The sequence below is a fragment of the Homarus americanus genome, unplaced genomic scaffold (assembly GCF_018991925.1).
Source record: "Homarus americanus isolate GMGI-L3 unplaced genomic scaffold, GMGI_Hamer_2.0 scaffold24694, whole genome shotgun sequence".
Taxonomy (NCBI): Eukaryota; Metazoa; Arthropoda; class Malacostraca; order Decapoda; family Nephropidae; genus Homarus; species Homarus americanus.
Genome location: NW_024732780.1, coordinates 8,691,841 through 8,717,233, shown reverse-complemented (window position 1 = coordinate 8,717,233; position 25,393 = coordinate 8,691,841). Strand labels below are relative to the sequence as shown.

The 25,393-nt window shown below is 37.8% G+C and overlaps 2 protein-coding genes across 2 annotated transcripts; one reads left to right on the top strand and one right to left on the bottom strand.

Annotated features, from left to right (window-relative positions):
* Positions 1–2,860: 2,860 nt before the first annotated feature.
* On the bottom strand, positions 2,861–3,848 carry LOC121869070. The gene has a single exon (XM_042370195.1). It carries the CDS (start codon positions 3,825–3,827, stop codon positions 3,324–3,326), a length of 504 nt encoding a protein of 167 aa, XP_042226129.1. The 5' UTR covers positions 3,828–3,848; the 3' UTR covers positions 2,861–3,323.
* A 12,320-nt stretch (positions 3,849–16,168) lies between these two features.
* Positions 16,169–23,803, top strand: LOC121869068 (39S ribosomal protein L37, mitochondrial-like). Its single transcript, XM_042370194.1, has 8 exons — positions 16,169–16,260; positions 16,965–17,176; positions 17,843–18,058; positions 18,732–18,854; positions 20,200–20,309; positions 20,697–20,879; positions 22,658–22,803; positions 23,522–23,803. The coding sequence occupies exons 2-8, from the start codon at positions 17,004–17,006 to the stop codon at positions 23,765–23,767; spliced, it is 1,197 nt and encodes a 398-aa protein (XP_042226128.1). The 5' UTR covers positions 16,169–16,260; positions 16,965–17,003; the 3' UTR covers positions 23,768–23,803.
* Positions 23,804–25,393: the final 1,590 nt, after the last annotated feature.

The following is a 25,393-nucleotide window of genomic DNA, read 5'->3' as shown; positions in this document are numbered from 1 at the left end:
ACATTAGTACCGGTAGCTTTTATACCGTGAGTTGCGGAGAGGAATTTATAATGCGTATTTTTCTTTAACTTGTCAATATTTTATACTTGTGGCATTTTTGTATGTCTGTTAATGACTGTTTACACAAAGCACTGTTTTGTAAGAGGCTTATTGGATGACAAGTTGAAGCACCAGTACTCCAAAAATATCCAGAAAATTTCATCAGACAAATTTTGTTGCCAGAACTGATTCCTTGTGTCTTGGAGATGTCTTATAAAGATTAATATGACCTTGATGTCAAATATTGTTCATAGCAGAAAGTTAGGATAAAATTATGATGTTTAAAATGACACTTTCTTTCTGCAAACTTTGGAATCTTGACTTATTCCATTTCACCTCTCAGAGAAGATTGCTTTGTACCATACACCTGTACCTCCTGAACATTGTTGATAACTTGATAAAAGACGAGTAACTTGTGTACTGTAGTGTGGAAAAGGCCACGATTATGTATACTATATACCATAGTATTGTCTCACATAACTTGTCACTTTGTATGCTAAAATGCCTCACCTAACCACCATGAATTGCTTCTTTGTACTTTTGAGACTTTTATCACTTGAACTATTCTTGAGTGTATATTGTACAGGCTCTCATAACTGACTCACTCTCTCACCGTTTCTTATAGCAAGTAATTGACAACTGCTTCACTTATATAGTTAACCATGACAACATTGAGAATTCTTGTTATAAAGAATTTTTAACTTAACTTTCTGGATCTTTCGTACTTAAAGGTGTAGAGGCGGTGAAGAATAAAAAGGTTTGTCTGAGGTGCTGCTCCACCACGTGTGTCAGAAATAACTTATTGTACATTGTGTGGTGCAACCCTTCACTAAAGTAGAGATATGATGGTTTTTCAGCTCTAATATACAAATGAATATTGAATGAATGTAATTATAAAATAGGACACCACTATTGTACTCTTTTGTAAACCTTAGTTACTCTTGCAAGATTATATTTAGCCAAAGATATGTTGAATTATTTACATTAGTTTAAAATTATTAGTCTCCATGATGTATTGTAAAGGTTTTATATTTTTCTCAGTATTAATTAATGAATAGTTAAGAGCAATTATGAAAGAACATCATAACTTGCACATATATTTGTACTGTATTATAATTTACAGCCTAAAACTGAACCAGCGGTGCTTGCTTATTATTTAGTGAATTTGTCTTTCTGCATTTTAGATCACTCTAGATTTACAGTAGATGAAATATGATACAAAATCTTTTGTATTATACAGTATGTACAGTATGTTTGAAAAAAAAATCCTTTATATAAGTTGTATTCTTAATCACTGTCAGTATATCATTACACACCCAGTTGTATGGCAGAGGATCATGAGAATCACAATCCTGTTCTTCAGCACAGTGGGACCATCTCCACCAGTCATGAAGGCAGCATCTAAACAAACATTCCCTACCATGGTCACTGAGCTTGAGATTATATGTAACCCTTACACTTATTGGTTGCTTGGTTCCATTTAGTTCCATCCTAATCCTCAATAAATCATGTGCACTACAGCATAAAAATATGCAGCACTGTATAGATGTAACACAAGCAAATACAGTACTGTACTCTTATTCACATTATAGTACAAGGACCTTGGGTGAATAAAATACTGCATTTAAAAGACCATGAAGCATAGTTATACATTATAACATCAACATCAACCAGGAAAAACTTGATGGTGAGTATTATTGTTCACTCCTGTAAACCTTTCTTGCTATGATGAAGAATGATAACAAACAGTCTAAGCGGTGATATAGAACTTTGAGAAGATGAAAGCTGTTCCTCGGGTTATCTTTGTATGCTACAACATCAGTAAAGTGCCTCAACTAATCTCCTTCACTTCTCAGCCTCATCAAGTAACTTCCCCAATAAGAGCCACATCCAGCCTCAACACCATCTTCTCTCTCCTCTGGAAATTAAGTCATCCACCAGTCCTCTGAGCACTATTTGTTCCTATTAGCAGCCATCTTCAGGGGTCAAGGTAATTAAAATGAATGATTTCTGTACATTAGTTAAGTTATTTGTTATAATTTATGGATTATGATTGTTTTGATTTTACAGGTAGGGATGGGATTTATTCATTATTCACTGTGAAATTAACATGGTTCCGAGTTATGAACAATTCAACTTACACACTGGGTCCAGGAAATGCAACAGAGACCAGGGGATGGGCACAGCTCTGGTGACCCGGTTGCTATCAGGAATGTTAAGGCAAAGATTTATGGCTGGATGCCTTCTCTAGCACCAACCTATAAAATATTCACACATGCAGGTATATGGTGGTAAACAGAAGCTTTATTTGAATCAGGATAGTCCAAGAAGAACATTATAAGCTTATTTCTATTGAGGTTCTTTGTGGGTTTGAGGAGACGGATCAGTAACAAATAATCTACACAAACAAACATATATTTGTGACAATAAACATGACAAGCACTTTATTGACTGACTCTGAATGTTGAGTCTTGTCCACAATACAGCACACACAGCTCAGTAAATCATCCCCTTTCTTGTATTATATTTACCAGGTATTTCTGTATTATATATTTTTGTGCAATTTCTGTCACTTTTCCTGTATAAATTTATAGTTTTATCTAGTGAAATATCTATAGTACTGTACTGAACACCGAGGCTTACAGTACTATATGATTAGATCTTATTAACTAGGAACATAAGTTTTTTCTTCATAATACCTCAAGTCTTGTAAAACACTGAGAGATCAGAGATATAAACTAAAACATTTATCTGATAATAAATTAACATAAGTGAGACTTTAGCATAAACAGATGTACTTACAGTATACACTCATGGCATGTGGAATTGCTTTGAATAACATACACAGTTTTTAACGAGGAGGACTGAAATTTGGAATGGTTATACTGTATTATGCATATGCACTTAATTTGGCCAAGGACAGACTTAGGCTATGAGCTGCCCCTCTAATTCATGGTGTGTGTATGCATTCTCCCCCCCCCCCATTTTTAACATAATAAGAGTTAAAATTCTGTTATGTACTGTACATGTAATAGTAAGTGTCAAAAACAAACTTGGGTAATGCTGGATACCCCAACTAGTACACATACAGCTTAACTTACATACATACAGACAGAAAGACAATTTAAAATCTAGTGTTAGTATGAGTTTGTTATGTTATATCATTTAAAGATTTCTCACATTAGCTCTTTTTGACAGCTGATAGACCAAATATTTATACAGATCCAAATAAAAATTTTTTCCAGGACTACTTTACTTTTATATCACTCCACAGAGGCGGGAAATTATTTAGAAATTATACTGAAGATACACATAGCCACAAAACAGAGAATAAGAACAAACAAAGTGACTGAGAAGAAATTAAGAAGGATTCTGTTCACTTTGAGAGCTCTAACGGGGACTGGCTTTGGTGAATGGCTGTCGTCTCTATCCATGGGGCTAACCTGATGGTCTGGAACGGGGCTAGAAGACTCATCCCTATTCATAGAAAGTCTCCGATTTCGTAGTTCGCGGATAGAAATCTCGTCGTCATCCACATTGGTTTTTATCCGTTTGACGACCGTATCCCAGGCCATGACAGAGCCAACGGGTACCACCTTGATAGTGTTGGTCGGGTGCCTGAGTCTTAGGACCTCGATGTACACCAAAGATACGATGATGGCGAAGTCCTCGGAGATGAGGACCACGAACCAGACGTCGATGAGCTTGAGGTAGGAAGTCTTGGGGATGGACTGGCTGGTCTGGGTGAACACAGTGGCCAGCACTAGCAGTGACGTGAGCGACACCATGATGCGATCCTGATGTAAGAGGTGGGGAATGTTTCTCTATTATCACTGTGTAACGATGATAATAATAATAAAACTGGTAATTATAATGATGATACCAGAAACTATTATAGCTACAACAATAATAATAATATTAAAAAATCTTACATATCTGTTGTTTGCAAAAGTCATTCAAGTAGACTCACACTGACCAATAGACAGATGCATTGACAAAAAGACACACACACAGGTAGACAGACAGAGAAACACACACACACACACACACACCTGGAAGTCCGCTATATCGAAGTGCAGTGTGACCCAGCAGATAATGGCCAACATTACACTGGGCAGGAAGGTGTTGCCTATGTAATACCCATATTGGTTCCTGAAGGCAAACTCAATCTGTAAATTGATAGAATACAAGACAAAGTGTAATATATTAGTAAAATACAAAATACAGTTGTAATAAATTAATGATATATACAAGAGATACCGGGTAGTTATATAAAATGTGTATGGTAGCTCCTTTGTTAAAGTGCCAATTCTTTTTGTAAATTCAGGTGTAAAAAAACCTGGTCTTCTACCATCAAGTTATCTTTAAGATAAATTTTTGTAATGTTTAATAACAATAACTGTAGGTATTATTATTATTTATTATTATTATTATATTATTATTATTATTAGTAGTAGTAGTAGTAGTACAGTATTATTATTATTGTACAGTAATCTTTTATTATCATTAGCAAACAAAAAATGAAAATCTGGTTAAATAAAGAGGGAAGAATAAGAGAAATAATCAAAAGAGAAAAGAATGACAGAGAGAGAGAGAACACTCATTTCTCACTTTAATATGGCTGACATCATGGAGAGTGTAGTTCTTGAAGGTTTCAGAAATTAGTGTGTACTCCAGTAGCTGACGACTACCCAGGAACTGTATCCCTTCCCCATCCTGCAACAGGAGGGAGGAGGAAATTAATACTAAAATAGTAATGGAAGAGTATACAACAATTAACTTTGTAAAGATCGTACACTAAATTATGAGAACTGATCCCACCAAAAATTACAACAATTGAGCCATAATTAGTGGAGATATTGTCCTTCAAACCACAATAACTTACAGAAAAAACGAAAGTGGCAAAAACAAGCTTCAAAGTTTCACATCCAAGTAAACACCAGTACAGGGAAAATTATTGATGTGTAGTGTACTGTATGTGAGGTGTGGTGTTGAATATTGTATGGGTCTTGTTGTATGTGACTGTGGTGCTCATATGGTGAATATATACAGTATTAGCATCCAGGTGACATCTTATTTTTGCATCAGCTGCATGAGACCCATCTGCTTTATAGTTTGTGAATTTGTTTTCCCTCATCGTGTTTCACTTGTAGGCAGCACAAATGCTCTCCATTGTTTGATATCCCACATCATTAAGCATACAGACATACAGTCAACCAAAAATTTTCTGGATGTAACACAGACCCATCGGATATTGTTAATTACTCGCCAACTATGGGTTTCCAAGGTGCAATTTTGGTGTTTTTGTGTTATTCTGAAAGTATTTAATTAGTGAAGCCCTTTAAATTCTGTTTCCAAGAGAAAAGTATATTTCGGTAAAAAAATTACTAAGATATAAGGCTTAATACTTTGGTGGTTTCTGCCAAAAATTAGATTTCGTTGAAAAGCTCTTTACAGTACAGGTACTCCTGAGCCTACTGATTCCGAATCTATGGTCTGTGATTCGATTGCGAGGTAATTAGTGGTTGTAATGACACTTGGAATATTTTAATTACATTATTTCAATCACGGTGTCTGCTGGCCAGATAAAATAAATTTCCCTGCCTTTTCCAGATATTCCAGACCAATAGACACCCTGGATAAAGGAGGCAGCAGATGAGATTTGCTCTCCACTAAGACTTACTCAAGACATTTCTGGATCAAGAAAAAGTTTCTAGGGAGTCAGGGACTGCAAATCAGGCAACATCAGGCAGCAGAAAACTATAAACCGATCAGCCTAACATTATATGCAGCAGGCAGTCCCAAGAGGGTTCTGTTCCTGACAAATCCTTTGTGAATTGATTATACAGTTCCACACTGATTCCCATTATAAAAGCTGAGATATGTCTAAAAATACCACAAAACATTCTTTAATGAAAATGATTAGTGTACAAAATGATTATAAACTAATAATAAACATACTGTACCCATAAGTGTACAGTTTAAACAATGTTTACAGATCCAACTCACCTTCTTGAGAACACCCAAATCCTGGGTCACATCCTGTATCCTGTAGACAACGAAGCACAGCTGGCGGTCAAAGGGATACAGCTGTAACTTGAAGTGGCACTTGTAACTCACTGTTTCCTCGTGCTGGTAGATCAACATGTTCTCTGACCCGCTGTACACTATGTCTGTCAGTGTGGTGTACACAGATTAATAGTGTCTTATTTAGATGTACATGATGTCAAAGTGGTGTACATACTGTAGATAAGTACAGAGCCTATTAAGATGTACAGCTACCTTACTGTAAGTCTTCAATGTGGTACAGTACTTAGATAAGTACAGTGACTTAGGGTTTACAATGAGGTAAACAGTATGCCCATCATCAGCGTACTAACAAACCAATATGTTGTCTGTACGAAGATATACAGTACTGTACAATCATCTAAAAATACCAACTGTGCATTGTCTGTGAACGTGACCTATGTACATCAACGACGTCTGTGAATGTGATGTACACGTGTGGTTGAAGGCATTGTACACTTGGTGAATATTATGTATTTAAAAATCAGTTGTACGTTTGGTTTACTTGATCATCGTCTCTGGTCATCTGTACGGTACTCTGATTAATACTGAACACTGAGTACATCTCTTTGTCATACATCAGAATTAATACTGAACAGAGTACCTTGCTTTGATGTACACTCACTAAAAAAATATCCTGCACCCTTGGCTCTGAAACCATCTACAGCGATCACTGGGACAGAAGCCGTGGTGGGTGTTATTTCTTGGTCCAGTGTGTCATACTGTGTAACCATCATAAAGGTGCAGAATAATCTTTTAGTGAGTGTACCTCGTGTATGTTGGAGAGACATTTTAAACTTTTCACATACAATAATAAAATGTTCTGAGAGAGAGAGAGAGAACAAATTAGTTTGCAAGAGAGAGAGAGAGAGTGACTAACAGACAGGCAGGTAGTGACAAATTGGTAAAGGCTCAGAGAATAAAACAATAAGTACTGTAAACATCAGGAAATAAAAGAGAGAGAGATAAATACAGTAATGTATCTTGAGTTTAATGTTTAAATATAGTATAAGTACTGTCTATACACTACACAGATACTGTACATAGAGAGATAGACAGACAGACAGACCCTCTCTTATGGTAGTGTCATCATCCTGGAGTGGCTTGGCTGTCTTGGCCACGTACACAGTTTGTGAGTGTGTGCGTGCCTGTACTGCACTCAATGTACCATCCTGTACCTGTAATAATAATAATTGGTCAACAGCAACAATGTACCTGTACTGTACATACTAATTTATCATAAACAAAACAGTATATGCACAGTGATATAATGTAACAAAATCTGTGTATGTAAGTAGAGAGAGAGATAGGTAGCTACTGATTCATTAACTTAACCTACAAGTACTGTATATATATTGAATCAACGTGTATTTAGACAATGCGGGTATACACTTTACATAAGACAGTGTAGGTGTGCCTAAAGTATACTCATTTGTTACATGATACTATTCTTAGTACTATAGTAGTTTACCTTCATCTGTGGTGTCCAAACATCTTTTAGGTCCTTCAACTTATTGGCCCTGAAATTATCTTGTAGGTTGCTGAATTTGAGCCTCCTGTCCTGCCACTTCAGCATCAGGAACACGTCCATACTGATGGAGAAGGTGACGAGACTGAACTCCCTGATGGAGGTGACGTTGAGGGAGAAGAGAATAGGTACAGGCTTGCCCATGAGGGTAGGGGGGGGCAGGCCAGAGGAGTACCCCAGGGGGACCAACACCACGTCACAGTTCATCTCGTCACTCTGGTCGTCACAGTCCACGCTAAGGTCACACCGGCGGGTCTTGCCGATGCAGGACCCGTCGTCACAAGTGTATTCGTCCACATTGCAGGATGTGAGAAGGAGTTTGACCTGTTGGGATGAGGTGTTAGGTTCATATGATCATAAGGCTTCTTAGGTTAGATTTGGTTTAGGTTAAGTCCTCTCAACACTCACCTCTTTGTGTCTACACCTGTCACCGTCGACAAGCCAGGTGTGAACGCCCACTGGGTACTCTCCCTTCGATTGGACCATCATGGTGGCTTTCAGTCCTTCGTAGAGTCGACTCTTCATGACCCAAGACTCGTTCTCTCTCCTCATGACCACGTGAGCCAGGCCGTCAAACACCAGTTCAAAGTTCTCATTATCACGGAAGGAGAACAGTCTATCAAATGCAGTGTTCTTACATAGACCTCTGAGGCGCATTTTAGGATGGGTGGTGAAGTTGCACAGAACACAAGTCTCTATCTCACAAGGACACGCCGCCCACTTGTACTTGTCGTGGGTGACTGCCGCTATGCATTGGAACTCTGGGGTAACTGTTCTGTACTCCCTCAGGAAGTGGTACCAGGTGATCGGGGTGTTGTCGGTGAGTTTGAGCCACTGTCGGGTTGTAAGATTCCCTCCCGAGCCGATCCAGAAGAGGTGGGTCCATATGTCATCACACTGATCCTTGTACTTGATAAACCTGTCAAAGAAGTAGGCGTTGGTCTCAGAGTCTTCAGGAAGGATGAGGTTACCCGTCAGCTTCCTACACCAGGAGTACGCGCGCTGGAAGATCGTCTTCTGTGAGAAAAACAGATAGAACCCGGTGACGTGGTTACCGCATATCTCCTCCAGCGATATGTTCCTCGTCGTCGTCGGGCCTTTTACTTCAAACTTATTGTCTTCTAAATCAATCAGAGGTTTCATCAGCTCCGGTATATCTCTACACTGGAGCAACTCGTTCATCTGGGAGGGCGGTAGTGCGACGTCATACAGTCGGTAGTCGGCTATTTCTCCATCTAAGGTCTCCAAGACAATAAAATCTCCCTCTAATGAATACAGCTTCTGACCTACTACCAGACGGCCGCCGCCCCGTATTTCCCACTGTGAACCAATACCTAGTGAGGCAGGCTCCTCCAAGTCCACACGGTACTCCTGTAATGAATAATAATAATAAACTGTTATGAGTTCACAAATATTTCTACCAAATTTTAAGTGTCACAACTACAGATAATCTACAGCTCCTTTTTAATTGATCATAATACTAGAAGTTATTGTCCATTGATTTAGAGAATATATTATAGTTTTTCACTTACATATTGATTTTTTGGGTCTGAATCTACATAAAATAGCCAACAATAAAATACGAAACTTTATTTTAGGTCAGTAGACAATATGACCCTACTATTTACTTTAGGTCCGTTCTACACATACAGACGGAAACGGAAATGAGACAAAGACGAGAAATAATAATGCTATAATAGACAAAGAGGTCAGGGTTGGAGATAACAGACTAAAAAGAGAGATAAATAACAGACACAAGACAGATATCAGACCAAAGACACACAAAGAGATAGTAAAACACAGACCAAGACACACACACACCCACCAGGTCATCATACACAACATGCAGGACGCGAGTGTGCAGGTCGAGGGAGATGGAGATGTGCTGCCACGTAAACATCCTCATCTTGAACTTGAAGGCTTCAGACACCAGGCCGCCACAACACTGGACGTGCATGTCTTTCTTCTTAGGCACCAGTTCTGTACGGAGGGACAAGGAAGGAAGGAAGGAGATGGAGGGGGAGGGAGGGAGGAAGGAAGGAAGGAGATGGAGGGGGAAGAAAGAAGGAAGGAAATTGAGGGTGGAGGAAGGAAGGAGGGAGAGACACGTATGGTCAAAGTCAGTACACAGACAGTAAAAGATATTGATACCTCGGAAGATAAGTACTCTAAGCTAGATACTGGGGGGGGGGGGTCATGTCAGTCAAATTCAGTAATATCATTATAGAAGTTCATATCGATTCAATGTACAAGTAATGTGTACAGAAACAGTGCAGATATACAAACAATATACATGATCAGTATAGGTATATAAACTGTGCATGGACAGTGCAGGTATACAATGGTAAACAGAATGTCGAATTGTGAGGTACTGATTCGTATTTAGTTTCATGCTTTAGTTTGGGTATATTTATATTCAGTGTTAGTTGGCGCGTGCAATGGTCTTGTGTCCACCAGTTTATATTTAATGGTCATATTTATTTATACAGTTTCTTACTAAGAGTGTAGGGACCCAATTGCTTTGTGAGAGGTGTTTGAGTAGTTAGTTGGGCTGGTAATTTACTCAGTTGTCAGGTGTATCAGTGTTTAGTGAGCTACACTTATTCACACGACACTCACTGGACGGCGGACCTCTTCATGAACACACTGCATTACGTCCCTAACTGAGGTATACTTATCTAAAAATGGTAGTTTATATTTTTGTATGTGTTTTGAGCCTTGGGTACGCCTTGTAAACAGGTACCGAACTTTACAGTTAGAAAGATAATGGAATGGAGTGCAATGATGGTCTAAGCCTAATGTACTGTGACCTCACTACTGCTTAAGGACCCACGTTCACTTTACATAAAATCATTGATATTATTACCTTTATATAAATGTAAATAATATAATACTTGCCAACGAAAAGTTCTTCATTTGAGCCCTGGACAGCGTAGTTAAGGAGAGGAATGTGGGAGGTGATTCGTCTTAGTCTGAGGTGTACCACCAGGGTGACCTGTAGGCGGCAGTGTATACTCGTGTAACTCTCAATAAAAAAAATAAATAAATAATGAATATATTTTTAATTCTTGATTGTTGAAGTCTGGTGTACAGTATATACTAACTTTTTTTTATTGCTTCTCATTTCGGGAATTCTCTAATTATCCCAGTCATTTTGCTGCGTATTTGTACGCTTACTTTGTTAGCTCGTCCGAATAATTAGGATTACCCTGTATAAGGTTATATACAACTTAATGTTTTAATGCTTATTACAGATAATTATTGGTGTATACAAAGAAGACTACCTACCTGACGAAGGGTTGGGAGGCCATCTAGCCCAGTGTCCAGAAAGCTCTCAGTCGTGGCCACATCTCCTGTCTGAAATTTCACTACGCCAACCTTCCTGCCACCTGTACACCAACACAGTTCTTGCTATAGCGTTATTACTGAGCTTCAACAACGGAGGTCTTTATATGCGTAACAAAGTTAGTAATTAAACTATTCCAACAGTACACTACCCCAACATCGAAACATTATAATTATTATTGTTATTAACAGTTAAATATGTTGTTACTAAATTAAATCCATCATTTATATTCAAAACATGATGATTATATCAACATGTTAAAAATAAAGACATTTCACCTTAAGTCGACATATTGGAACTAAATAAACCCAGCATTTCTTTTTAGAATGTGATGGAAATAATTTTGAGATACAATAGCTAGAATTTGCCTCAACATATTCACAACAGAATATTGTAACTAAACTACAGTATATTCAGCATCTAAATTAATATATATATTTACTCCAACTGGATCACATTCATAAAACACGTACTAGATGAATTACACAGGGGCCTAGGTGAAGTGACAAGAAACCCGTTACTTATAATTTCATCAGAGAAAAATAAGTTCACCTATATAATGACACGTGGAAAGTACCTGCTGCCAATACAATACAACACTACAAAATTAATGGCACGTGGCCGCGGAGAAAACAACTGATCGACCGCACGCGTCAGCTGAAGCCAAGAACAAACATTTCAATTTAATCAAATGGAGCAGCGCCAATATAAACAACGCAAACTCCATTTTCAATAAACTTAATGGCTCAAAACGCCTTGAAGTGTGCCAACTAATTTTTGTTAATATGAAAAAGATATCCAGCTTCTAATTTCGTCAAGGGAAGGTATACTAAAGATTGGGATATTGACATAATGTGTTTAATGGGGTAAGACTTATGCATTGGCAAATATTAATATATATTGGTAACTGATGACGTGCCTAGACTACGAAGGGAGAAAGGAAGGCGAAGGTATTATTATTGAGAGAATTGACGTCCTGAAACTTGACTATAGTTAACATAAGGAGAAATATATCGCTGGGAACGATTAGTAGATGTTTTGGGGGTTGAAGATATCAGGGAGCTAGCCGGGATTTAAGATTAATTATGTTAAAGTAAAGTAGAGAGAAAAATAAACTAAATTGGTAATGATTTAAGACTGAGGAATAATATCGCCTTTTAAGTAAATTTTTCTCGTTATGGTTATTGAAATATTGATGGCAAATGATTATGCAGTATCTTATTGAATGACCAAAAAATAAACATGAAAATGGATAAAGAGTATAGGAATATTTATTGTATTTTATTTGTAAGCATTTTTATTGGCATTACCTTACGTCTCTGTTTGTCTCCTTACTAAATCTTATTAATGTTCCATCAATCTGCATTTTCTTTCTTTTTTAAATTTAAATTATTGTTGAGAAAATAATAAACCACATTTTTTTTATTAGTATCAGTAGGTCGAAGTTCCCGAGAGAGAGAGAGAGAGAGAGAGAGAGAGAGAGAGAGAGTGATAAAAACACGACCGCAGCGCAGACAAGTGAAGGATGGCTCATAACATCGTCAAAATACACATTAATCTTTGACACAGGTGAGACGGAATCTTCAGGTAGGGCCAATTAATTACCTGTCTTACCTGCCTCAACAAACAACTGATGAGGATGACCATAACACCTCGGGGTTACTATAGCCATGAGGTAAATATTTTGGCCCTGGAGTGAGTGCACGTATTAATAGCGATGTACTGTATGTGCACTTAGTTCACATTTTTACAAGGAAATATGTGTTAACGTGAATGTAAAGTATGTACTCACATTAGGGGTAGAGTATGTGCACATATTGGTGGTGAATTATGTGCACATATTGATAGTAATATATAAGAGTTTAAGTACGTACGTATCTCCAAGCTAATAGGATAATCATGTGCATATAAGTTTTTCAAAATTATCGAATACTCATGTGCACATAAATCACATTACTTGTTACCTCCCAAAACAACCACTATTATTACATATTCACACTTGCCTACTGTATACTATAGGCGGGCAAGGGGTGACAGCGGTGATATGGTAGAAGTTTATAAACATCTCAGAGGACATTACTCAGTCGAGTGTTCATTGGGCAAACTTTTTCGGAGTGATAAATGTGAACTCTTGGAACAATCTGGGTGTCTAATCTTCAGGTGAAATAAATTGGGGTGTATTTTTTTCTAGTATGAACTTTGACCTATGATTTCTGGAACAGTTTTTCTTCAGTGTGTCCTTTCAGCTAATAATTATGACCCCCGTCAGGTCACAAAGATGGCAACGTGAGGTTTCTAACTTGGGGGTAGAGAGAGAGAGAGAGAGAGAGAGAGAGAGAGAGAGAGAGAGATTACTTACTTATTACGATGGCCACGCCCAGCACCACCACCACCACACTGGCCACACCCCGTGACCACACCATCTGTAACATGACCAAACAAAGGGTTAATATTATTACTTATATTGCTATGTTTCACCACACCATTATTATGACCCGCACTATCTGTTATAATGACTACAGTGTTAGGTTAGGTTAGGTGGCAATAAAGGGTGTATCCGGGGTTAGAAATCAATATCATCTATTCTATGCCCAGGACAAACTCACATACCCCCACCTACCATAGACACAGCGCCAGCACGAGCGAACGAAAGTCTATGGGGAAACCACCATACGAATACTCACCCTCTCCTTCTGCCCACACTGACAATGTCTTAACATAGTGTAATGGCGCTATCATACAACTTTTATTGTTTTATATCTGAACCTTTGTCACTGGAAGAACACACGATCACCCACGTGAGATTTACAGTTTGACATTTTTCTCCTTTGGTGTTCATTACTCGCGGCCTGTAAACAACACAGTCATTATTTACACCAATACCTACATACTGTGTTCTGTGTGTGGGTGTGTAAACAGGCAGACACACAGACTATATAACTAAGATTATTTGATACTAAGAATATCACCTCCAGCCTCATCCTATATTCAACACAGCGCCTAAATTTCGGTAATATATATTGATAAATTAATAAACTAACACACGTCTGGACAGGACATATTATAATCCTTTATGCCTTTGCCTCCTGACTCAATGTAACTTCTAATAACCACTTGAGTACCTGGTAATTCCTGTGATTCCTGGTATTTATGTCTGATTGCTGATATATGAGTTCTGGTGTACTTTGTTCCGCGTTATTAGCTCTTGTGTAGGTTATATATTATAGTATAATATATTAGTAATAGACGCATCGTTATTGGGAAGGTGCGAGCAGACGTACATTATTTAATCCTGAGTGACGTAATAATTAATATTGGTGTTATTAATCGTATCCTCAGATTCAGTTTATTTCCCCAGATTTTTGTCAACACTTTAATGATACCTAGATGTTTACTGGAAGTTAAGTTTGAATAAATTTGATTAGGCTATGTTGAGTTTGGTTAGGTTGGGTTAAGTTTGTCTAAGTTACTGTTAGGTTAGGTTAAGTAATGTTTGGGTAGGTTAGGTTAGGTTTAATTACCGCTGATAGCGTTCTTGTGTGTTATATAAATGTGTGTCCGTATCAGGGGCGGACATCTTGTAAATTTCATTGATAAGCGAAGCTATAGAATCAAAGTCGATAGCAAAACGACGAATATATATTTGTGCCTATAGACAAACAGCCTGTATAAACAAAGTCGCCTGCCTTTATTTCGTCAATGTAATGTAGATCATTAGGTTGTTTTCGCTATATTACACTCCATTATTAGGTTGTTTTCGCTATATTTTACTCCATTATTAGGTTGTTTTCGCTATATTTTACTCCATTATTAGGTTGTTTTCGCTATATTTTACTCCATACGTTACAATTACAGACCTTGGCATTCTGGAGTCAATTACGTGCCTAGATTACGGAAATGTGCCAATCGGGTGATCTCTGTGTAAAAAAATTATGTTAGTTTATATATCAATGTACAAAAAACAAAAACAAAATACTGAACTAAGTTTTCTTTTAGCAGGACCATCATAAAAGAACAAACCCAAGGAAAAAAATAATACCAGCTGAGCATTTTATAAAATTTCGTTTGATGGGATTTTATGAAAGCGAGTTGGTTAAAGAGGTGAGGTGAATGATCAAAGAGACAAGTGAGGAAATAACGTTGAGAATGAAGAGCTGTGAACTTTGAGTGTAAGAGTTGGGGAAATTAGTTTAAAAAAGTCCCAGGATCTGCCATCGTCAAAACCGTACATAAATAAACCTTAATTCTCCGACAATAAGGTATTTTAAATCAAATCATCTATTACCAATTCACCTGATGACTTACCTGTACTGTAACGAGGGGAGAAGAGTGTTGAAGTGGTGAGCGCCAGGGAGTGAATGAGCAGAGGGGAGAGTACGCGCCACTGCCTCCCTCCCCCTCACTCTCGGGTCAACCAACTAACCAACCCGAGCCTGACCTGACCTGACCTAGTGCCCAAATTAGGTTTGGTAGGTTCGTGTCATCTGGTTTGAAGTAAATGTATTTGCGAATAAGTAACTAAATAAAGATCAATGGACTAGCGCTTCTGCTCATGAATTTTATTATTATTATTCAGTCAAGTGTTCATGTGTCTGGAGCTAGCGGATGACCGCCCCTAAGGAAGACCGCTCCAGTATATAACCTCGAGCTAATGAACAAGGAAACCACAAGTACAGAAAATTGTCAAAGTTAACTTATTTGGAGTGAGAGTTGTGAACTCTTGGAATAACCTGCCAGAGAATGCGGTATCGAATATGAGAACCATTTGAGACCAGACTTGATAAGGCTTGTCAGTTCAGTGGTGAAGCGAATGTAACAAAAAAACTTGTGACAACACAACCACCAGGAACTACAAAATACCATATGATTACTGCCGCTGGTGTCTTGTTGATCATCAACAATTTTACATTAAAGAGTTTGTTTGCTTCTTTGTCTCTGCTGGTTTTGCTTATAGATATATTATCCTTTGGCAATCAACCTAAAACTGCTTAAGTTCCAGGCTCTGGTGAAAACATGAACATTATCATCTGGTTAAGCCGTAATTAATGTATTTATGAAGATATATTTAATAAGATTTAACTATTTTTAATTTTTGATATTTTTAGTTTGTTTTAAAATAATAATAGTATATTTATTATAAGATTAATCAATGTAATATTGTTTTAGGCTGGGGCTCCATCCCACTGAAACTTAGATCAGTTTCTTGTGATGTAAACAATGTTGTTGTCGGTGAAGGTAGTTAGGGTATACTGTATACCGTAACTATTGTTGTTTAAGGAAGGTAATTACTGTATAACTATCTAGATATTGATTATTTAATTCTAGAAGATTCCGTGAGCTTATTAGTGAAGTCACAGGTGTGGCAGTGAGTTCATGCTGATAAACTAGTAGGACTTATACAGTGCTGCACCGGCGTAGGTCTGTTCCTCACAAGGTGCTCCTCCTATCATTCATTCTGTTTGATCCCTGAGATATATTAAACACTGCCAATTGATTGGTATAGTCAGAAGGAAATCAACTAAACTAGTGTCGGCTCTTCAGTACCTTAGCACCTATAAAGATTAAAACGTCTTCATTTGCCAGTTAATACTATAGACGGGCATGAGGTGCTTTAAGACAAGTTTATAAACGCATCAAAGTACATAACTCAGTCATGTGTTCTGTACATATGTGGAGCTATTGGATGCCCGCCCCACGAGAGGTATGAGTTTTCATGTCAGCACACATACTGTCATTTTGTATGGTAAGGAAGAGTTAGGGAGTAGACTCGCTACAAAAAGAATCTGCAATTTTTTTTGAGACAATATGACAACGACCGAAGTATTTTAACAATCCTACCGAGACAACAGGAGTCTCAGTGTTCATCTTGACATCCACCAGACGGTTCAGACCCCACCTTGCAGATACTTTCTGGAGCGAGTGTACATAGTTACTGAGTGCATTTGAGTTTTACGGATGGCAAATTATGTCTTGAAACTTTTTCAGGGTGTTGCTGTTATCAGAGGTACACTGTAGCCATCCACCATGAGGGTCACTGAGTTAAGGTTTGCACAGAATATAGGTTCCCACTTCAAGGCACTGTGGCTGATACAGGGGAAGAAGAGAGTCTCTGACACTGGGGCTGCGGCCATCCTCAGGGCTAAAGGAGTGCCAGTTGTGCATCCCCAAGAGGTCCTGTCACCTGCATATGATCGCCCGTAAGTGATACAATTCAAACAATGTTTTTCACTGTTTTAATCCTTTTCAAGAATAAGTATTTACCCATTAATTTCCCAACTTAAAAAAGGATAACAGTTCAGTATTGTACCTTATAGTAGATAAACTTAAAACCTGAATATAGTTTTACTGATTTATGGAAAAATTTCCCCATGAAGTATTTTAAACTGCTACACAGTAATTTCGTGTTCAGTATTTTCCCAGAAGTGGTTATGTGGAAGGCAAAGATTTAAGTGGATTGAACAAATTTTGCACAGTATTCAATTAGTCTTTCGTTGATTGAAAGTCTGTGGATTGGGCAGGATTTATTGTACTTACACAGAACACCTGTCATAAAAATAATGTTGTATATGGCCATGTACTTTGCTGAAAACTGATAGACACACACTAATGCATTTGTAAGTTACAGTATTAATTTTCTTACTTAAATCTGTGCTTTATTATCTTAAGCCTTCACCATTTTAATGCAGTGTGTGCCAGGTGTTGGAGATTACTGAACTGCTGTTGGAATTATTGGACTTAATCATAAAGACCTAAAAAATCTTTCTTATACACAAAATATCTCTTATGGTATTAAAGTATTTAGAATTTAATTAAACCTGTTACTGCATGTGACTATTATATTAACTCTAGTATTTTCTTCTCAGGTTTGAAAAGGTTGATCTGTTACCAAGACTAGAACCTGTTAAGGAATTAGAAGAGAAACAAACTCTGTGCCATGTGTTCACCAATAAATTCTCCCCAGTGATGGGCGTGTCTCAAGTTCAGCTCATCACAAACTCTGTCGTTCGATCTGGTTTGCCTGAAACTGTACTGGAGCGCGCCGTTGAGAACACGGCCGAGGAAGATGAGAAAGTGAAAGAGTTAGTTACCTACCAGTCACTCTTGATTACTGTTATGTATGTTTATGTTTAGAGACAAAGATGGTAACAAATTTTGCAGTAATAAGCTTTATACAGCATAGCATACAGGTCCTCCATGAGTAACCTTCAACATCTACTACCCTTAAATGCCCCTTGACATTCCTGCTCACCATCATGATACATCCTCCCTGTACAGAAGGTTATTGCGAGCAGCTAATACACTAGTGGAATCAGGGTTACGAACTACTGATTTGTGAGGCATCCATCAGCCATAGGTGGTGTCCGTGTCTCAGTCTAAACAAGTTTTTCATTTAAAGCTGTAAGTGTCTCTTGCTCCTCAGATGGACACTACAGGAGGATAAGTGATGTTCTTATGCTTTATTATATCTGTTTATATTTGTAGCTATAGACAATTTTTACTGTCACACTGTTTATGCAACCTTTTGGCTTTTAAACATATAATACAGTCTGTCCTTGTAAAGTCATGATGAATCTTATACACCAACCAGTACTGTGTTGGGGAGTTCACTCTGCCCTCAGCCCAGTTTGATATGCATTAGTCAGGTTTCATTGTATAGTAATGGCAAATAAAGTCCAAATTTGCTCTGAATTATTAAGTTCTTCAGTTAATCTTTTCTATTTACCCGTTACTGAATTTTTATTTATTTTTCAGGGCAATTCTTCATGCATATCTGTTGGACTCCAAACAAATTAAGTTAACGAGGGTATTGGACGTCATCAACAGACCGGGATGGATATATAAGCGAGAATATGGTATCCCAGTGGCAAGAAGGCAGTAAGTGTTGCTAATGTTTCAGAATTCCTTTGGCCTAGGCAGGGGAGATATAGCATTCAGTAAGTGTGTGTGTGTGTCAGTCTGTCTGTAAACTTTGTATTAGTTGTGCGTAATTGTGAAATGTCTCTGTAACTGGTAGTTCGTATTTTAAGTTCATCTAACAATTTTTAATGGAATTTAATTGTACGTTTTATTTATCTTTTGGTGTTTGTGTAGTTGTTGTCTCTTACATAATTGAAAATAATATTACATCATAACTTAAGTATAGTACAGTACTTCTGTTCCTTACTAATAGTCCTAAGATCTTTGCTAATTTCCCCTGTGTATAGTTATATTAAATCACAGTGTTGGCATAGAGTACTACAAACACCAGCCTTACTTTAGTGGCATCAAATATTAACAGGGAGGATCTTATAGTTTTTAATACTTGAAGGCATTGTACACACCCATCATGTGCCTAAACCCAAGGTCAGGTGTTTTTAGGGCGACAAGAGCCTTTTTTTTTAAAGTAAATATTCATATGAAGTTTATTTAAAATTTACTGGCACCGCATTATTGATGGTTTAAATATTATAAATGTGTTTAATTATTTCAATGCTCATTAATTAACAATAATTGCTAGAAGAATTTAATTACATCATGGATCATTAATTAACAGTACTGTAATTACTATAATTATAACATTTGTAACCCATATCTATAATCAGCATGTAAAGGAGTATGAAAAAAAATCTGAATTTTGACATTATTTGCTAAAACACAAGGTAACAGGTCAGATATCTGATGGACGACAAAATGCCTTTTTTCAGGAATGTAAAAACTAACTTGTTTATATGGTCAAGTTAGTCTATGCTTCTCAGAAAATATATATAATGTCAATTCAAAGCTTACTGGTACTGTACAGTGTAATTAATGTTTTAAATGTTGCATAGGTGAGTGCATTTTACCTCACTCCTGCAACTGTTAATTTTATCTGTGTTTTTGATGCCTCACCTTTGATTCTTATAATGAAGAGGATCCCAGTAGCCATCAAATATGTATTGTTTTGATATAAGTTTCCATCTTTTAATGTGGGTTTTCTGTTCTTTCCTGAATCAAAGTTATTCTCATTAATATCATTATTAAGTCACTCCCTACCTTAGACTGAACCACTCTGTTGACCACAAGACACTAGCACAGGAAGCAGTGATGCAGCACAACCAAGCATCTCACTATCCTTACCTTGGGCAGGAGGAGGTGGTTTCTGTGTACAGGATATTGTATTGGAGGGTCATCTGTGTGGAAAGTCTCATGAATTAAAAGGAAGGTATTGTAAGTTGGTAATGTAATTTATTATCTCCCACAGCAAGACTCTGACATACCAGCTCCTGCTCCTTCTTGATCATTTAGTGCCTGGGGCAGCTGAGAGGCAGCTGGTGGAGGATACCATCACCACTGCCAATTTTAACCATTCAGGTACTGTGTGTGTTGCCTCGTGTACTGATACTTCAAATATTTATGATGAGTTGAATCTAGTGTCATATATTTTAAAACTTAAATTCATCAGTTATGACTATTGTTCAGATTGAGTCCCTGCTAACTCTTACTTCAGTGTCTTCTGGTGGTCCTGCTTCTTCTTGTGTTGGAGAATTCTGTCTCGATATAACCATAAAGAGATTAAATATCATAAATCATCTGTCCTCACAACACTTGGTTTAGTTTCCTGCTATCTTGTATTTAAATGTTTGTTTTACATTACTTGACACCTCATCTCATGTAGAACTGAAACATGGCATAAAACCGGTGCTCCTTCATGAAACACTGGACTCTCTAAATTGTTTTCCTCTCGTCTTTATGCAACAGATCGTCTTATACAGACGAAGCACAGAGCAGCCTTCATCTTGTCGTCACCAAATCCGTTACCTCAGCTTTTAGATAATGAGGAAGTAAAGAGTTTGGAAGAGGAGACAATGCCAGACATATATCCTCTCTCACCGTTTATTAACTGTCGAGCAATCGGGAATTACTCTTTGGAGGATTCCTATGGTAAGGACGGAAACAGTACAGTATTTTTTTAATTTTCTGTTTAGCTGAAAATAAGGGCAATTACAGTCGCCAGTTTATGTATTTATTTATATATTGTTTGTTTTTGTAATTTTGGTGTCTCAAGTAGCAGGGTTTGACACTAACCTTTTTCATCTGGAGGCTCCACTGTTCACCAGCTCAGCAACATTACGAAATTACTCATAGGATGTATCATTTGTACTACTTGGTTAGATGCAACTTTTGAGGGAGGGATTAGCAGAATGTAATGTATTTATACTGTGCCCTTTGTTGTCTCGGTTGTTGGGGGGATTTTCTCCTTCTTTAAATTCTGCAGAAGAGAGTGGAAGTAGTTGTTCAGGTGGTGTCCCTGTGCTTTATGTACCTCTGTTGGGATTCCGTCAGATCTAGTGGCTAGCTTATAATAATATAGAGGGCTGTCAAGGTGAACCAGCTCGAGGCATTGAAGGACCTGCTGGGTAGTTCTAACTTCCACATTGTTGGTTTGGTTGAGCAGAGGATGGTGGCATTCCTTTCAGTGGTGGAGGGTGGAATCTTAGTCTCTCATTTGGGTGTTACATTCAGGTGAGTAAAAGGGGGAGGGGGGGGGAGGCAGGCTGTTAGTAGTTAAGTTATCGAAGGTTTAAAGTCCATCCCTTGTTCTTCATCTGCTGAAATTGCTTTGGACTGACGCCTCCTGCTGATGGATAGTAGCAGCTGTACATCTAATTGGACTTCCTGGTTGTTTTCATTGAACCAGTACTAATGTTTCTTTTGGACTTGGCCAGGGTCTCACAGCAGGTCTTGGTGGTGATGGTCTTAAGAACATCCCATTGGGTATTCACATCTGAGAGAGCAAATGTCATGGTATTCAGTTTTAGGCATCTTGTTCTCACTGTTTAAGGGAACATAAATTGAGAGTTTGTCATTAATGCAGCGGTAATCTGTCTAACATTGATGTGGGCCAAGCTTGGTTCTAGTCTGAAGCACATTTTGGCGATTTTTCTCTTGGACATTGTTTCAGTCGTGAGTATTGGCTAAGAGGTGAGGAAGAATAGGCCATTAATATTGCATTTCCCTACTCTACTTCTCCTTATTTTCCTCATTGATGTCGTTGGGTGATCTCCACATTATTCTGGACCTGAAATGGTTGAATGAGTCGGTTGTGACTCAAAAGTTTCAGATAACTTCAGTTCACCAGGTTAGGCTGTGCCATAGACTGGGAATGTAGTCTGTACTGGTTACTGTAAGCCATGTCTCTATTTTTAGAAGTTTTCTCAGCATTTTAACATTATTATCTGGGTTAATTTGGGATCTGCTTCATTGGAAAGAAATTTTTTGTTTCATCTTTTTTGATTGATTAATAGAATACAGGAAGTGTTTCTGCAGTGGAAAGGGAGGAAGATAAGTGATGGTAAAACAGTTTTCTTGAGTTCTCAAGTGGGTCTTCTTTTTATGTAAACAATTTTCACCTCTGAGTGCCAGGATTCGAACCCAGACCACCAATATTGGCAGTCAGGCAACCATCCACTGGACCTCAGTGGGCTACTTACTGCAGCTCGAGGTCCCCAGTGTCGCAATTGTGGGCCGATGGGTTAAGGCAGCCCGCCCACACATGGATCCCAGAGAGTTTTTAATCAAATTCCCAGCACAAAGATATTGTCAATCCCAGCACTCACAGGTGAAAATTGTTTACATTGATTTACCTGTGTACATTACAGGTTCTCAGATATCTTTAATTTATGCTTGCTGTAAATTTCACTTCTCGTTTCACTTGCCAGGTGTTGGAAGTGGTCACCTTCATCCACACACCATCTTCATCCATCACAACCAGTCCAGGATGCCACACTCCGAAGAGCACTTTAATGGGATGACTCTCCTTTATGCCTTTTCACATGCTGCTGCATATGCCAAGCAAATAGCCAAGGTAGGTCTACACCATTCATGAGAAGTTACTGATTACTGCTTATAAAGTTATGAACAGAGACTTTTTGCAATGTGTTTAGGAGGTAGATGATAAGTTATATATTTCTAGGATATACTGTTTAGCCAAGCAGCTCTGAGTTACTGCACATACTAACAGGAAGGGTTTACTTCATCACACCCTACCCCCAGAGGCTGCTAAGGTCTGCTTTAAGACCCTAAGATCACACTTCTCTTACAGTGTTTTAGATCTTGTGTCTGTACCAGTTTATGTATACTTACCATCATCTATTGGCTCAATACCACTATTTCATTCAGTTCCCAGCTGAGCACCATGAAAAACTGTCTTCATCTGGCACTGATCCCTCTCTGTTGATATAGTAAAATCCTTAAGACTATTGATGTTTATATATGAGTACTGTATATAACTGTAGTGCAGAGATGTTTGTTAGATATACAGAATCCATCAATGGTTGTTATATTGTACTGTTGGTGTCAGAGGATGAAGAGGGTACTACTGTATTGGAGAAGTTGGTGAGGATGATGGAGGGGCTGCAGGGAGGAGCTAGTACACACACTCTTAATGACATTTGTAACTTTTATCTGAATAGCAAGAGTCTGTTTTTTTTTGGCTTAGGTTTCCCTTAATTATAATTGAAGAGAATTTGCAAGTGAAAACAAAATATGTAAGGTATATGATTGATATCTAGCCATCATTGCAGATTGAAAATGGCAACTTGGAGAAGCCTGTAGTAGTGCAGGTAGTCCATATGCACAAGCAACATTTCCACATGGGAGTGTTTCAGCTCAACACCCTCAACCTGACTGGGCTAAGCAAGAACATTTTTTGGACCCAGCCTTGGGAACCTCTCTTTGGTAAATGTTGCTTCCAAGCTGCAAAACCTGTGCTAGAGGGCTACAATCCTAAAGTCTTCAGCCTTCTAAAAGGACTACATGCCCAGTGTTGATATATTGTTCATATGAAATAGACATTGTAGTAGGTAGTTACATATTTTCATTAACCTCTTTAGTAAACATTTATGCAATTTATTGACCACTGGATCAACCACCACATATATACCTAAATGCAGTTCATTCTAGACCAATGGTGGGCAGCTGCAGGCCAAGGGGTCCCTTTTGCTGGCCCCCAACACACATTTATCTTGTGGGTGAATGTCCTCAGGCCAGTACTTCAACATTGCATCATGAAGATGTCAATTTTTGGATCAACATACACATGTGGACAGATGTTTTCTGTTGTGGGGCACAAAATGTAAAAGATGAGCAGAATGACTGATGGAAACCTCAGTCTGTACATTCCTATCTCCTAATATGAGAATGTTTTTGTTAAATGCTGTCAGTCACAAGTTTAACAGAGTAAAATGTAAGAGGAAGTGGAAACATTTAATTTGATTATGTTAATGACACTTATAATAATAATTACATGTCATTATGAAATTTTCAGCCTGTTATAAGAGTATTTAGGCCTATGTGTGGGGTCATAATTAGTGCACTTGCATGATTTCAAGCTTGCTGCCTGTTGAGGTGAAGTTCGAGTCAGGGTTGTCAGGATGATTTTATAGAAAAATCTCAAACACCTTAAACGAGAAAGCCAAATACAGAAAGATCGCATCATAACTCGATACAATATTACCAATGTACTGTGTACGAGTACACAGTATATATATACTTTTCTTTCTTTTATATTTTACTATGATAATTTGAAATTATCTAATAATTATAATACTTTTTCAGAATTACTCCAGTGTATTCAAAACAAATTTATTACTCACCATTTGCTAAAAAGGCTCACCAATTACTGAATATCAGGCATGCTCAACCTGCTGCCTGGACCATGTGTTTGTGTGGCCCGTTGAGTGATTGAGAAATTCTATTTAATGTGGCCCACGGTTCAGGTAGATGCTGCAGCCAGCTTATGGTGAGTAAAGCAATATTTATTAAAAGAATTATCTTCACACACAATTTGTTACTGTTTCATCACCTAAGAGTAAGTAACTATGAAAATGTAACAGTGAAATAAGTATAAATAGTCAACAATATAAACATTTTAACTTGTGTGAGTTTATGGGCCAAGTTTGGTGCGGTCTGTTTGATGGATTAGCTGCTATGTGGCGGTGGGCCACTTGGGAATTAACTAAGGTTGGGTAAGTCCAAGTGGGGTCATGGGCGGTGATCACACAGGGTTTAACTAATTAAGTATGTCCAGAATAACACAGAAACACCTAAATCACACCTCAGAAACCCACAGTTGGTGAATTATTAACATTGAAATGTAGTTAAGATCTTCCAAGTGTTCTTACAACCACTAATTACCCACCAATCGAATCGTGGACCATAGATTTGGAATCAGCATGGTCAGGAGTACCTATGCTGAGATTTTCAATGAAATCTAATTTTTGGCTAAAACTGCCTTATTATGCCGTAGTAATTTTTCGACCAAAATAAATTTTTCTCTTGGAATTGGAATTTAAAGGATTCAACAACAACAATAATAATAATGTTTATTCTGTAAAGTCGCCATACAAGTTTACAACTGGTTTGGCGTGTTTGGTGGTTTGGCGTGTTTGGTGGTT

Coding starts and splice junctions, on each gene's coding strand:
- LOC121869068 (XM_042370194.1), top strand. CDS start 17,004: ATGAGGGTCACTGAGTTAAGGTTTGCACAGAATATAGGTTCCCACTTC. Junction 18,059..18,731: donor GAAGATGAGAAAGTGAAAGA/GTTAGTTACCTA, acceptor TTTATTTTTCAG/GGCAATTCTTCATGCATATC. Junction 20,880..22,657: donor CTCTTTGGAGGATTCCTATG/GTAAGGACGGAA, acceptor TTCACTTGCCAG/GTGTTGGAAGTGGTCACCTT.
- LOC121869070 (XM_042370195.1), bottom strand. CDS start 3,827: ATGGTGTCGCTCACGTCACTGCTAGTGCTGGCCACTGTGTTCACCCAG.